We start from the raw sequence: 14,691 nt of genomic DNA on the forward strand, positions 1-14,691 counted from the left end.
CTATAAAACTGTCAGAAATCCAGTTTGTCCCACACAGCCATACTCATTACAAGGTATATACACACAAACCACACAGAAGAATGTCTTCACTTGCAATCAGCAGCTGGAATATCCAGGGTCTCAACGCCTCAACCTTTGGATCTAAAACAAAGGACCCTGATTTTATACAAAGTATGAAAAATATAGACATTCAGATCCTCCTGGAAACATGGACCAGAGCCGAAAACGAATCCCTGGTGCCTATTGGATACAAGGAATTCTTGGTCCATGCCCAGAAAAATAAAAACATCAAACAGGGCCGGGGCTCAGGAGGAGTAGCGATCTGGTATAAAGAGGAGCTCCACCAGTACATCAAACCGGTGAAGAAAGGAGACAGCCACATATGGATCAGAATCAGTAGCTCCATCCTCACCTGTCAGTCTGATGTCCACCTCTGTGCCACCTATATACCACCGCCAGAGTCCCCCTACTTCAATCCAGACTGCTTCGAGATCTTACAAAGAGAAGCCGCCCATTATCAGGCCCTGGGCAAAGTTCTCATCTTTGGAGACCTCAATGCAAGAACAGGGAGAGAGAGAGACTTCCTGACCACGGATGGAAACATCTACATACTTGGAGCAGAGAATGACGGCCAAGACCCTGTACACACTGAGAGAAACAGCTATGACAGTACAGTCAACAAAAGTGGCAGAAAGCTCCTGAACGTATGTAAAAGTTTAGGACTTCATATCCTTAATGGACGAAGCAAGGGTGACTCCTTAGGAAGGTATACACTAAACTCCCATGTAGGGAGGAGTGTAGTTGATTACGCCATTACAGACCTGAACCTGGCAGATGTCAGCGCCTTCATAGTCACCCCACAAACGCACCTGTCAGACCACAGCCAACTTCTTCTGTACATGAAATCTACAGAGAAACCATCCACTCAGAAGCCACAGCAGAGCGGCCTCTTCACCCGGCCTCCATCCTATAAATGGTCCAAAATGTCGGCACTAAGATATAAAGAAGCTTCCAGCAGACCTGAAATACAGCGGATGCTCCACCACTTCTACAACCTTGAGTACATGCCAAACCCAGAGGGAGTGAACCAAGCAGCAAAGGACCTCAACAATATATTCTACGCAATGGCCAGACTGTCCGACCTTAAAAAAGTCGACTACAAGAGACCAAAAGAAACACAGGTCAATGGCTGGTTTGACAGAGAATGTAAAGCTGTACGGAAGACCCTGAGAACAGCCTCCAACAAGAAACACAGAGACCCCAACCACCTGGGTCTGAGGGAAGCCTATGACTCCATACAAAAGCAGTACAAAACCATCCTCAGGAGGAAGAAGCAGAGTTACATCTCTACAAAGCTCAATCAACTCCAAGACGCCCTCCAAGACAACTCCTTCTGGGAACTATGGAACCACATGGGCACCAAAGACAAGAAAAACAACAACCATATCCAAAATGGCAACCTCTGGCTCCAATACTTCAGAGACCTCTATAAAGACATTCCAAAGGAAGGACTAAGCCAAGAACAGGAAAACAATGGCGAAACTAAAAGCAATGGAGGAAAAAATCAAAAACTTCCAAAACCCGGTGGATACAACTACAACACTACAGGAAGTAACCGAGAGACTCTCCTCCATAAGATGTAGAAAAGCCGGTGGCCTAGCTGGAATCCTACCAGAAATGCTGAAGTACAGCCCACCAGAAATACAGGATGCAATGGTTAAACTCTTCAATATTGTACTGAGTGCCGGCTACTTCCCTCGTACCTGGAACCAAGGCCTCATCACACCCATCCACAAGAGTGGGGACAGGTATGACTCAGCCAACTACAGAGGCATATGCGTCAGCAGCAACCTGGGAAAACTGTTCAACAGTATCCTGAACAAGAGGATCCTCACCTTCCTCACCGAGCACAACGTCCTCAACAAGAGCCAAGCAGGGTTCATGCCGAACCACCGCACCACTGACCACATCTATACTCTGCACAGCCTCATTCAGAGACACATCTACAATACAAAGAATGGGAAGATATACGCCTGCTTTGTGGACTTTAAAAAGGCCTTTGATTCAGTGTGGCACCCGGGCTTATTCCTGAAACTGCTGGAGAGTGGAATAGGAGGAAAGACCTACGATGTCATCAAAAGCTCCTACACCGAGAACAGCTGCAGCGTGAGTGTGAGCGGCAAAAGAACGGCTTTTTTCCAGCAGAGCCGCGGAGTAAGACAAGGCTGCAGCCTAAGCCCAACGCTCTTCAACATCTACATCAACGAGCTGGCTACCGCCCTGGAATCCTCCTCAGCACCAGGTCTCACCCTCCACGACGCCCAGGTGAAATTCCTGCTGTATGCAGATGACCTGCTGCTACTGTCACCAACCGAGAAAGGCCTCCAGGACAACCTGAAAATCCTAGAGAAATTCAGCTCCACCTGGGCCCTACCGGTCAACCTAAAGAAAACCAACACCATGGTGTTCCAGAGGAGAAAGAAAGATCAGACCAACACCCATCATTTATCCTCAACAACTGCGACCTCACAGGAACGGACAAATATACCTACCTGGGCCTAGAGATTCACCGGTCAGGGAACTTCAAACAAGCCATAGAGACCCTGAAAGACAAGGCCTGCAAAACCTTCTATGCCATCCGAAGGACACTCTACCATCTGAAGCCACCAGTGAGGGTCTGGCTAAAAATCTTCGACTCCATCATCGCCCCAATCCTCCTGTATGGCAGCGAAGTCTGGGGTCCTCACACCTACCCAGACTGGTCAAAGTGGGACTCCAGTCCAACAGAAATATTCCACCTGGAATTCTGCAAGCACCTTCTCCAGGTCCATCGGAGCACCTCCAACAGTGCTTGTCGGGCCGAGCTGGGCAGATTCCCTCTACACCTAACAGTTCTAAAGAGGGCGCTGTCATTCCGGGCTCACCTGCATAGGAGCAATCCAAGCTCCCATCACCATAAAGCCCTGATACATGAAGGTGAAACAGAAAAACCAGAACCCCCGGAACAGCCCAGCCAAACCCAACCGGAGCAGAACACCAATCACAACAACCTGACAAAAGCCGGAATTAGGAAGATGGCAGATGAAGGCCAGGAGAGGTATGTCAGTGACTGGAAGAATGATATCATCAGCTCACAGAAACTGACCATGTACCGGAGCCTACAGAGAGATTACAGACTGGCCCCATATCTGGAGAAACTCCCGGACCCCAGAGAACGCCAGATCCTGAGCCGATATAGACTCAGTGCCCACAGTCTGGCCATCGAATGTGGCCGACACAGGCAGAGCTACAAGCCCAGGGAGGAAAGACTGTGCCAACACTGTGATCAGGAGGCCATAGAGGACGAAACCCACTTCCTGCTACACTGCTCCAAATACTCAGCAGTGAGGGACACTCACTTCAGGAGACTCTCACATCTCTTCCCAGACTTCATCACCATGAAGGAGGAAGAGAAAACATATATCTTGCTGGGAGAAGAAGAGAGAGCAGTGGAGATAGCAGCGCGGTATGTGAGCGAATGTCATAGACTGCGAAAAAGAGAACTATGATGCCATGGACTATAGCCCCCAACCTGGACCTGCCCCATCCACCTCCCCTATGCCATGGACTATAGCCCCCACAATGGACCTGCCCCATCCACCTCCCCTATGCCATGGACTATAGCCCCCAACCTGAACCTGCCCCATCCACCTCCCCTATGCCATGGACTATAGCCCCCAACCTGGATCTGCCCCATCCACTTCCCCTATGCCATGGACTATAGCCCCCAACCTGAACCTGCCCCATCCACCTCCCCTATGCCATGGACTATAGCCCCCAACCTGGATCTGCCCCATCCACCTCCCCTATGCCATGGACTATAGCCCCCACAATGGATCTGCCCCATCCACCTCCCCTATGCCATGGACTATAGCCCCCAACCTGGATCTGCCCCATCCACCTCCCCCACAGCTCCTACCTAACATCCCCTCAGTCCCTATCCCTATTGCCTCTATACACTTGCTTTGGCAAAACTGATGTGTATTTGGTCCTGCCAATAAAGCTTCTTTGAATCTTGAATCTATCTATCTATCTATCTATCTATCTATCTATCTATCTATCTATCTATCTATATATATATATACATACATACACACAGTGTATATATATATATATATATATATATATATATATATATATATATATATATATATACACACACAGTATATATATATATATATATATATATATATATATATATATACACATACACACACACAGTGTATATATATATATATATATATATATATATATATATATACACACACACACATATATATATACACACACACACACATTATGTATATATATATATATATATATATATATATATATATATATATATATATATATATATATATATATATATATATATATATATATATATATCAGAAGTGTTCGGTGGGCAGGATGGGACATTGGGTGACATAACCTGTTGTGGCTTATTAGTTGCAATGTCAACTTGTGAGGAATTTTAATAAGCTAATTGCCTCTTCAGAGAGGAAGAGGACTTGAGCTCTACAGCGCCACCTGTGGGAAGTAGCGATCCTACAAGTCACTACCGACCCTCTAACAAGTCTTGCAATATTACCTAGGATAAAAGCCAAATCAGAATCTCAATTTGCAGACACGGTGTTTTAGGCTATGTTCACACATAGCGTCCTGTCCCTGCGGGTTCTCCCGCAGCAGATTTGATAAATCTGCAGGGCAAACCCGCTGCGGTTATCCCTGCAGATTTATCGCGGTTTGTCCTGCGGTTTCCGCTGCGGGATTTTACCCCTACTATTGATGCTGCATATGCAGCAATATGCAGCATCAATAGTAATGTTAAAAATAATAAAATCATGATATACTCACCCTCTGACGTCCCGATCTCCTCGGCGCTGCAGGCGGCGGTCCGGTTCCAAAAATGCTGTGCGAGAAGGACCTTCGTGACGTCACGGTCATGTGACCCACCGCGACGTCACCGCAGGTCCTGGTCGCATAGCAAACCTGAGACCGGACGGCCGCGTGCAGCGCTGAGACTTCAGAGGTGATTATATCATTATTTTTTATTTATTTATTTTTTTTACTCAAATATGGTTCCCGGGGCCTGGTCTCCTCTCCACCACCCCGGGTATAACCCGCACATTATCCACTTACTTCCCGCATGGTGTGCACAGCCCCATGCGGGAAGTAAGCGGATCAATACATTTCTATGGGTGCAGAATCGCTGCGATTCTGCACAAAGAAGTGACATGCTGCGGGTTGTAAACCGCTGCGTTCCCGCGCGGTTTTTCCCGCAGCATGTGCACAGCGGTTTGCGGTTTCCATAGGGTTTACATGTTACTGTAAACGCTATGGAAACTGCTGCGGACCCGCAGCTGCAAAATCGCCGCGGTTCCGCGGTAAAAACCGCAATGTGTGAACATAGCCTTAGGGTAATGCCCCTCGTCAGTGCAAAGTATGACAACTGATTTGGCTAGGTGAGAGGCTCTGGACTGGAATTTTAATCACCAAATTGACCATTCAATCTTTTAAATTACTTGCTTGTGAAAGGGATCATTCGTATTAGCTATATTCCTTATTCATAGTCAGCCAAAATAAACCCTACTTTTTTTTTAACCTAGTAGATGTACTTAATCATGTATGGAATTTGTATTGTGAAATCTGATGAAAGAGCTACTTTAACGGCAGGGCAACACAAGCCATAGAAACAGTCTACATTTTTAAAAAATGATACGGTTTACTAAAATTCCAGGTATATTTCTGAATTTGCAGAGATTATATAAATGAATGCTCCTTGTATCTGCTGAAGATGCCTGACCTGTGCCAACCTCTGCTGGACCTCCGCATCCCCGGGGGCCACTAGCGCTTGCTTTGCCTCCTGAATTAGCTTGGCTGATCCATCCATTACATCTCTGGCGGAATCCAACATGTCATTTGCAGCCTGTGGATCACTAGTAGAAGCTGCAACCCCTCGCGCTGCCTGTGCCAAGGTCTTCAGAGCCTGTGCAGTTTCCCTTGCAGCAACACCTACAAAGGAAAATCACAGAATGTAGTTATAGCAGACGAGAGATGGCAAATAAGCATGTCTGCGGAAAACAATCAATCACGTACTGTCATGAGTTTTCAGCGAGACTTGAAATATTCGCCATGAAAAATTTTAGATATAGCCATCAATTATAGTGTCTGGTTAAATATTTCAGGTGTAAAGTCACAAGAGCATCATAGAAGGCAGTCCCTAATTGTCAATTCCGAGGCAGAGTGAATTATTAACAAATCATCCACATATCACATATATGGCCAGACATTCATTTGAAAGGCTACCAAATACCACTGCTTAGATAAAGCTATACCTGCGGCATATTCTGGCAACAACAGCAGATTTTCCTCAACAGTCTATGACATGTTTTTTTGGAGATCACCGCTTTGAAGGTAATCTATCAGCAGGTTTTCACAATGCAAACTATTTATACAAGTCCAGCAATACCCTTACATGGCCAATCTGCAGGGTCGGACAGGCCTGGCGGGGTACCGGTGAGATGCCTGGTGGGTCCAAAAGAGAGAGAGAGCCGTGTTAGGGCACTCAACAACATCACATAGTAGTGACCTTAAATGGTCGCCGGCCTATCAGAAGACACACACCCACACCTACGGCCTTTGATAGGCTGGGGGCCTTTCAATGTTACTGTTATGTGATGTCAGTGCGCGGCCCCTGATGGGTCGGTGGCCATTTTAGCAACCGTGCCGAATATGAAGCCACAAAAGGATGCTGGTGAACGCAGGAAGGTGAGAAGAATATATATATTTTTTTACACCCTCTGTGATTGGGCAGGATAGTGTATATAGGGGCCGACATAGGGACTCAAGATCAAGACATTTAAGTGGCCCAGGTTACGGACCTTATTAAAGTGGACATAGGAGTCCAGGTTGGGGGCAACATAGGGGCTCAGGTTGGGGACATTAAACAAAGGAGCCCAGGATCTCGGACTTTTTTTTAAATCAAATAGATTTTTTTTTATTAAGAATAACATTACATTTAACATGTGACATCCTTGTTTACATTTCAAATTTTTAACAGTGTCAAACCCCATTACCCAACTTATCCCCCCTACTTCCAGCAGACAGCTCACATCTTTTATTACAGCTTCCTCAAGCGAGACATAATATATCTTATCACAATTAAGACCGCACATATAGTATTTCTTCCATCCACAGGCCCTCAACCTCTTTGCCCCCTTTACCCAGCTTCAGCCCATTTCAAGCCACAAAGACCACAGTTTGTCAAACATTTCCCATTTCCCTCTTTTCTTATAGACCCCTTTTTCCAATGCCAGACCCTGCTTCACTTATTGAAGGTATTCTCCTCATGTGGGCGGTTCCTCCTTTATCCAATTTCTTGCTATTACCTTTCGGGCCATATACAATAATCTGGCAATTGCTATCTTCAGGGTGTTATCTACTCCAATCTCATCTACATAACCCAACAAACACACCACCGATTCCCTTGGTACCGTGCATCTATACACTCCTTCAATACGACTCAGAACCACCAACCAAAAAGCAGCCAATCTCTGACACGTCCACATCATGTGAAATATTCTGGCATTTTCATGCTTACACCTCGGGCATTCAGAATTAGCTAGCAACCCTGCTCTATGCGATACTTCCGGAGATTTGTACACTCTGTTTATTATATAAAGCTGCGACCGCCTATACGGTTCACTCAATGACAGCCTTGGAACCCATTCCAGCACCGACTCCCAGGTTTCATCCTCCAGGGGGCCCAGCTCCCTTTCCCACTTAATTCTCGCATTTATCGGGAATCCCAATAGGTATGTATGTAGCAAATCTTTATATAAAGTGGAAATGACCCCCCCCCCCCCCTCGTAGTCCCTTCACCGCACACATATTCCAGCACTATATCTCCTTGGTTTCCAAGGCTGCCGCCCCTGCTTTGAGCTCTAAATGCATGCCTCATCTGCGCATACTGGTATTCCCCCGAGGACCCGCGACCAAACTCCAATTGCAATTGGGAAAAGGATTTCAGCTCTCGCTGCTCAATTATCTGACACACATAGTGAATTCCCTTGGCTTGCCACTCTGGTAGAACCCCCAATGTCACAAACTCCCACAAATGATCATTATGCCATAACGGGGAGAACTTAGTCAGACCCGTAACCCCCTCGAATTTGTTTCAATCTGCCCCACAGCTTTCGTATCAGAAATATAGTCGGACAGAGTTTCCCAAGCGCACCTAGGGATCCATCTTCAAGGCATTGTATAACTGGACTTCTTTTCGTCACCTCTTTCATCAAATGTTGTACAGCATTGGACGACGCCTCATGCGTCCAGCCCTTTAAATGCTGACTCTGGGCTGCAAGAAAATATACTTCAGGGTTGGGCAAGGCCAAACCGCCATCTTCCTTAAGTCGCTGAAGTGTCTCTAATCTGATACGCGGGTGCTGTCTCCCCCATACTAAACTCCTGAACAGGGAACTAATCTGCCGAAATTTCCCCCGTGCCATCCAAATTGGCGCGCTGTGTAAAAGTATAATATTTTAGGCATCATAATCATTTTGAGAAGATTGACCCGGCCCACCACCGATAAATGCAATTTAATCCAGGCACCCACCTTTGCCTTAAGAACTCCCAAAACCGGAGTCAAATTCCTATGCAGGTAATCTGTGACTGGTATAGAGATCCATATCCCCAAATATTTAAATTGATTTACCACCTTAAGTCGCCCTTCCTCCATAAGCTCACACCCGTCCTCCCCCACATCATCCACCCTAAACAAAATTGACTTACTTCAATTTATCGTCAGTCCTGACAAAGAGCCAAAACTTTCAATGAGCCCAATGGCACCCCTCAAGGAAGCTACCGGAGCAACCAGGAACAGTAGTATATCATCCGCGTATAGCGCTATCTTCTCTTCTATTATCCCGTACTGAAACCCAGACACCTCATCAGACTGTCGAATTTTGGCGGCTAATGGTTCCACAGCCAAAGCAAACAAAAGAGGGGAGAGCGGACACCCCTGTCTCGTCCCCCTATGTAGTTTTATAGTGTGAGACAACTCCCCGTTCACCCTAACTCTAGCCTCCGGTTGCACATACATCAGCCGAATCCAAGACACAAACTGTGAGCCAAAGCCCATACACTGCAAAACCTGCCACAGATATCCCCATTCCACGCTGTCAAACGCCTTATGGGCATCTAGGGATGCATAACTCTCTGGCCATAGTTGTCGGACCTCAGTTGCATATTCATAAAAAGCCTTCTCAATGGCTTCTCTCATGGAGGCTGGCAGAGTCCCTCTACTCTTAAGGTACCTTCACACTGATCAACTTTCCAACGATCACGACAAGCGATAAGACCTGGCCGTGATTGTTGGAAAGTCCTTGTGTGGTCGCTGGGGAGCTGTCACACAGACAGCTCTCCAGCGAACAACGATGCCGAAGTCCCCGGGTAACCAGGGTAAACATCGGGTTACTAAGCGCAGGGCCATGCTTAGTAACCCGATGTTTACCCTGGTTACCATTGTAAAAGTAAAAAAAAAAAAAAAAAAACCTACATACTTACATTCCGGTGTCGTGTCTGTTATGTCCCTCGCCCTCAGCTTCCTGCACTGACTGTGTGAGCGCCGGCCGTAAAGCAGAGCACAACGGTGACGTCACCGCTGTGCTTTATGGCCGGCGCTCACAGTCAGTGCGGGAAGCTGACGGGGAGGGACGGGACAGACACTGGAATGTAAGTATGTAGTGTTTTTTTTTTTTTTTTACAATGGTAACCAGGGTAAACATCGGGTTACTAAGCGCGGCCCTGCGCTTAGTAACCCGATGTTTACCCTGGTTACCCGGGGACTCATCGCTGGATCGGCGTCACACACGCCGATCAAGAGATGACAGTGGGTGACCTGACTACAAAATAAAGTTCTGGCCTTCTAGCTCCGACCAGCGATGTCACAGCAGGATCCTGATCGCTGCTGCGTGTCAAACACAACGAGATCGCTATCCAGGACACTGCAACGTCACGGATCGCTATCGTTCAAAAGTTGCTCAGTGTGACGGTACCTTAAAGGGACACTGTCACCTGAATTTGGAGGGAACAATCTTCAGCCATGGAGGCGGGGTTTTTGATTCACCCTTTCCTTACCGGCTGGCTGCATGCTGGCTGCAATATTGGATTGAAGTTCATTCTCTGTCCTCCATAGTTCACGCCTGCGCAAGGCAAGATTGCACCTTGTGCAGACATGTACTACGGAGGACAGAGAATGAACTTCAATCCAATATTGCAGCCAGCATGCAGCCAGCGGGTAAGGAAAGGGTGAATCAAAAACCCCAAAACCCCGCCTCCATGGCTGAAGATTGTTCCCTCTAAATTCAGGTGACAGTGTCCCTTTAAGCCTCATCTAATACCACCTTTAATCTAGGAATTAACACTCCCTCCCCCCCCCCATATTTTTATAGATCTCAGCGGGTAGCCCATCCACTCCTGGCGCCTTTCCATTTGCCATAGATTGTAATGCCCGATCCAGTTCCTCCTCTGTAATAGGAGCCTCTAAACTTTCCCTGTCATCATCATTCAACCTCGGCAACTCCAATCCCTCCAAGAAAGCCACTGTGTCCCCCGCCGATGTGTCCACCCGAGAGGAATATAGGCCTGCGTAAAATTCTGTGAAGACTTTCAAAATCTCCGAGGTCTCGGAAACTCTCGTGCCACTCCCAGAAACCAGTGAATGGACAAACGAAGTACTCCTCTGGGAAGAAGCCACCAGCGACAGCATGTGGCCAACAGTCTCCCCCTCCTGGTAATAAGTCACCCTCTGAAATTCCCGCTTACTTCCTGCCTTTTCCAGAATAATTTTATCCATATGATTTTTAGCTGCTTTTACCCTTTTCCCGGCCTCAGGAGTTCCTAGTAGCACCATCTCATCTTCCGCTGCCCTCAGCCCATCAATTGCTGCCTTCTCTGCCATCCTCATCTTCCGCTTACATCTACTAATATCTCTAAAAAACAGCCTTCTTAAATACGCCTTCATAGCTTCCCATACAGTAAGAGCATCTGCACTCCAATCAAGGATCTCGGACCTTATTAAATAAAAAGGTGCCAATTACTGTATGGGGGCCAGGATGAGGAACATACATTATTGGTTTATGGTGGCAAGCGGGGACATAATTACTGCTGTAATTTAATTTACTTTTGAGGATACAGTCTTCCATGGTGGGGTGGGGGGGAAGGGAAGTCCTGTTACTGTGCAGGGCGGCACTATGCAAATTGTCTCTTCAGAGAGGGAGGAGACACAGATTAGATATTAGAAAAAACTTATTGACAGTTAGGGTGATCAATGAGTGGAACAGGCTGCCACGAGAGGTGGTGAGTTCTCCTTCAATGGAAATCTTCAAACAGAGGCTGGACAGACATCTGTCTGGGCTTTGAGCAGGGGGTTAGACCAGATGTCCCAGGAGGTCCCTTCCAACTCTCAACATTCTATGATTCTAGGACTAGAATTCTAGTGCCACCTATAGTAAGTAGCAATATCGACTCTCTAATGAGTCTTGCCACATGACTTTGGATTAAAGGCATTACCGGCACAATGTTGCTTTTTTTTCTTCAACTGACGTAGTGTAGAATTTGAGGGAAAAAAAGTGGGTAATGTGCTGTAGAATTGATTAGCTATAGATAACTGTGTCTTATTTTATGCAGAGACAAGTCCTGGCTGGAAAAAGTGAAAGTGATTTGCGCTAGAGAAAGAAAAGCGAAGATAAAGGACTTTAGCTACAGATGTCACTGGTGAGTCACAATATTACATGTACACGCACACTAAACACTTAATACAGAGCTCCCATGTATGAGGTCACCAATGATCACTGTTACCTGTACAGTATTATTATTATTATTTATTTATATAGCACCATTGATTCCATGGTGCTGTACATGAGAAGGGGTTACACTATATACAGAGCTCCTGTGTATAAAGTCACTGGTGATCACTGTATTACCTGTACACTGACACAATAAACAGAGCTCCTGTATATAATGTCACTGGTTGCCACTGTATTATCTGTACACTGACACTTTATACATCAGCTCCTGTGTATAATGTCACTGATGATCACTGTATTACCTGTACACTGACACTATATATATATATATATATATATATATATATATATATATATATATATATATATATATATATATATATATATATATATAGCTCCTGTGTATAATATAACTGGTGAGTCAGTGTATTACTATATACAGAGGTGCTCTGTTAAGTGTCAGGAACTCTGTATATAGTGTCACTGTACAGGTAATACAGTGCGGTTTCTAATGGTCAGATTACACCAATCAATAAGTTAACACCTAAGTAACCTGTCAATCAGTGATAGCTTGTTTTCAAAGATCCCCTTTAATGCAAACTAATGTAATTGTACATCCCAGTTATGGTGGCGCACAGTAGATGTGTAGGAGCAGCCTGTGTTCTACAGTCGACGCTCCACTATAACAGGAATAATGGCTTACAGATCTTTGCATATAGCTGTAGGATGGGCCCCTAGAGTCAATTCTCCCAGTGGGCCCCAAAAACCCCAGTCCGACCTTGCCAGTCCGCTCCTCCATTACTAAGAAATCATTTGAATTCATATCCTAATGTAGATCTGAATCCTCTGTCACTCCAGCTTTATTTCCCACCCTACGTCGGCTTCTCCTATTTACCTGCTCCTTTGCCTAAAGTCACACAGTATAGGAGCGGTCAGTCAAGCAGGAGGAGGCAGCACTAGGCAGGGAAGAGAGCTGGAATGCCAGAAACTTCAGATCTGTGAAAAAAAGCTGAAAAAACAATAGCGCAGTTGTGACTTATCTGGTTTATAAGGAGGATCAGGGTGCTGGGAATTGATCACCTGATAAGAGTTGTGTGAGACAACAACTGAAACGACTTGAAAATGTTGGCTGCTGCACCTCGTTAAACTTCTTCATCAGGACAAACCACAGTTTGTCTTTTTTCCTGATGAAGAAATTTGTTAACTTTGAAATGCCTTGACAAACCCCACAGAAATTTCCTTGGTCTCCTGGTTTCATCTACTAGAAGCCTCAGATCTATCAGAGCCTTCAGCTTAAATTGCATTTCAATTAAAATGCTGGTTTCTCAGTAACAGAGGAACAGACTTATGTAAAGATATTATTGGACATCTCTTTCGAAAAGCTATCTGCATATGTACATAGTTTGGGGGATGAAATCATGCCAATAAATTACCTTTAATGAATACTAGAAAGGAAAACATGAAATGACTGCTATGCAGTAGCACTCAATGTCAAACAGTTGCTCCATAAGGAAAATACATTTTAGGTTATGAAAAAAGGTGATGAAACTCTAGAGCAAACAGCAAAAAAAATAAAAAATAAAATTAGATTTAAAAAGCTATCTTCCCACATCTACCCCAATCTCTGTGGGGATTAAATGAATGATTACATTAGAACATAAAATAATTTCTAGCAATAACCGAAGTGACTGGGTCAAAGTCATCTAAGGCGATTTCCAAGAGGAAGGCAAGCACACCCTTTTTATGATATAAAGTATACACTGATAAGTTAGTGATACGGATGCTGGCGGCACACCAAGACACATTACACAGAGGCCATTGTTCAGAATTACATTGTGTTCCTATGCTGAGGACATCAGACCTGCACTGAATAGCACACAGGCCTACAGAAAGCTCTACAATACTGAAAATATAAGACGTGGACAAGGGAACAGAATAATGATGACTTGTTCACAATATTTCATGTTCTACATTTTCAGTAAATACCTTGATGATGCCATTATAGTGGGTATCTTGTAACAATGGGCAGAACACACAGAATAAATCCACATACACAGAATAATGCCGCTCTGTAAACTCTGCAGCTTTCCTGCTTCTAACACGCTGCTTATCTAGACCATTTCTTCACTCCCCCATCTTGGACCAAGATCAGAAAGCATTGCGGACAGATAATGCATTGCTACACTTTCATCCGCTTCTCCAGCTGGAAGATACACTGGTGCCATTCTGTCTCACCAGCCTTCCCTGGGTGTCTGAGCTGATACAATGCATTACTTCAATCACTTTTTACAATCATTTATGTTGATCTGCCCAAGTCGCATTACTAGGAGGGGGACAGTAATTTACCAGGCAGACTTACCTCCTGCACACAGTTACATCATAGAAGCCAGATGAGTAATGGACTCATTTCAGAACAGGGGGTTTAAGTCACTTGGAAGGAAAAATTGAATATGGGGAGAGAAACTGTTAGTGAGGCCTCATCAGGGACAGTAGATGGGAAAACTGCACACAAATGAGCTTTCCCTTCTCTGCGCTCTCCTAGATGAGTAGGAGTTGCATAGAACAGTACTATTTAAAGGGAACTGTCATATTGAGAATAGTATTTTATCTGCAGGCCGGATGTTATAGAGCAGGAGGAGCTGATCAGAATGCTCTCCATGCACCAAGCAGCTCGGTGAACCTTCTCACTTCCTACCTATCCATGATTGACAGCCCTGCCTTACAGGAGACAGAGGACAGCATAGATAGATGCAAGACAAGTTGGTGGGAAGGGGCACTGAACGGCTCGGCAGCGCCAAGATTTGAATAGTCATTTTGTGCTGACATGCTCACCTTGATTTAC

At 45.3% G+C, this 14,691-nt stretch overlaps 1 protein-coding gene across 2 annotated transcripts in view; it reads right to left on the reverse strand.

The window, feature by feature from the left end:
• Positions 1-14,691, reverse strand: part of TLN2 (talin 2) — a 328,992-nt gene that overhangs the window by 93,968 nt on the left and 220,333 nt on the right. For both annotated transcript variants that reach the window (XM_069765599.1, XM_069765598.1), the window contains exon 28: positions 5,846-6,054. In XM_069765599.1, coding sequence (XP_069621700.1) covers positions 5,846-6,054 — 209 coding nt within the window. The remainder of the gene's footprint in view (positions 1-5,845; positions 6,055-14,691) is intronic.

This window comes from Ranitomeya imitator, chromosome 4, assembly GCF_032444005.1.
Source record: "Ranitomeya imitator isolate aRanImi1 chromosome 4, aRanImi1.pri, whole genome shotgun sequence".
Taxonomy (NCBI): domain Eukaryota; kingdom Metazoa; phylum Chordata; class Amphibia; order Anura; family Dendrobatidae; genus Ranitomeya; species Ranitomeya imitator.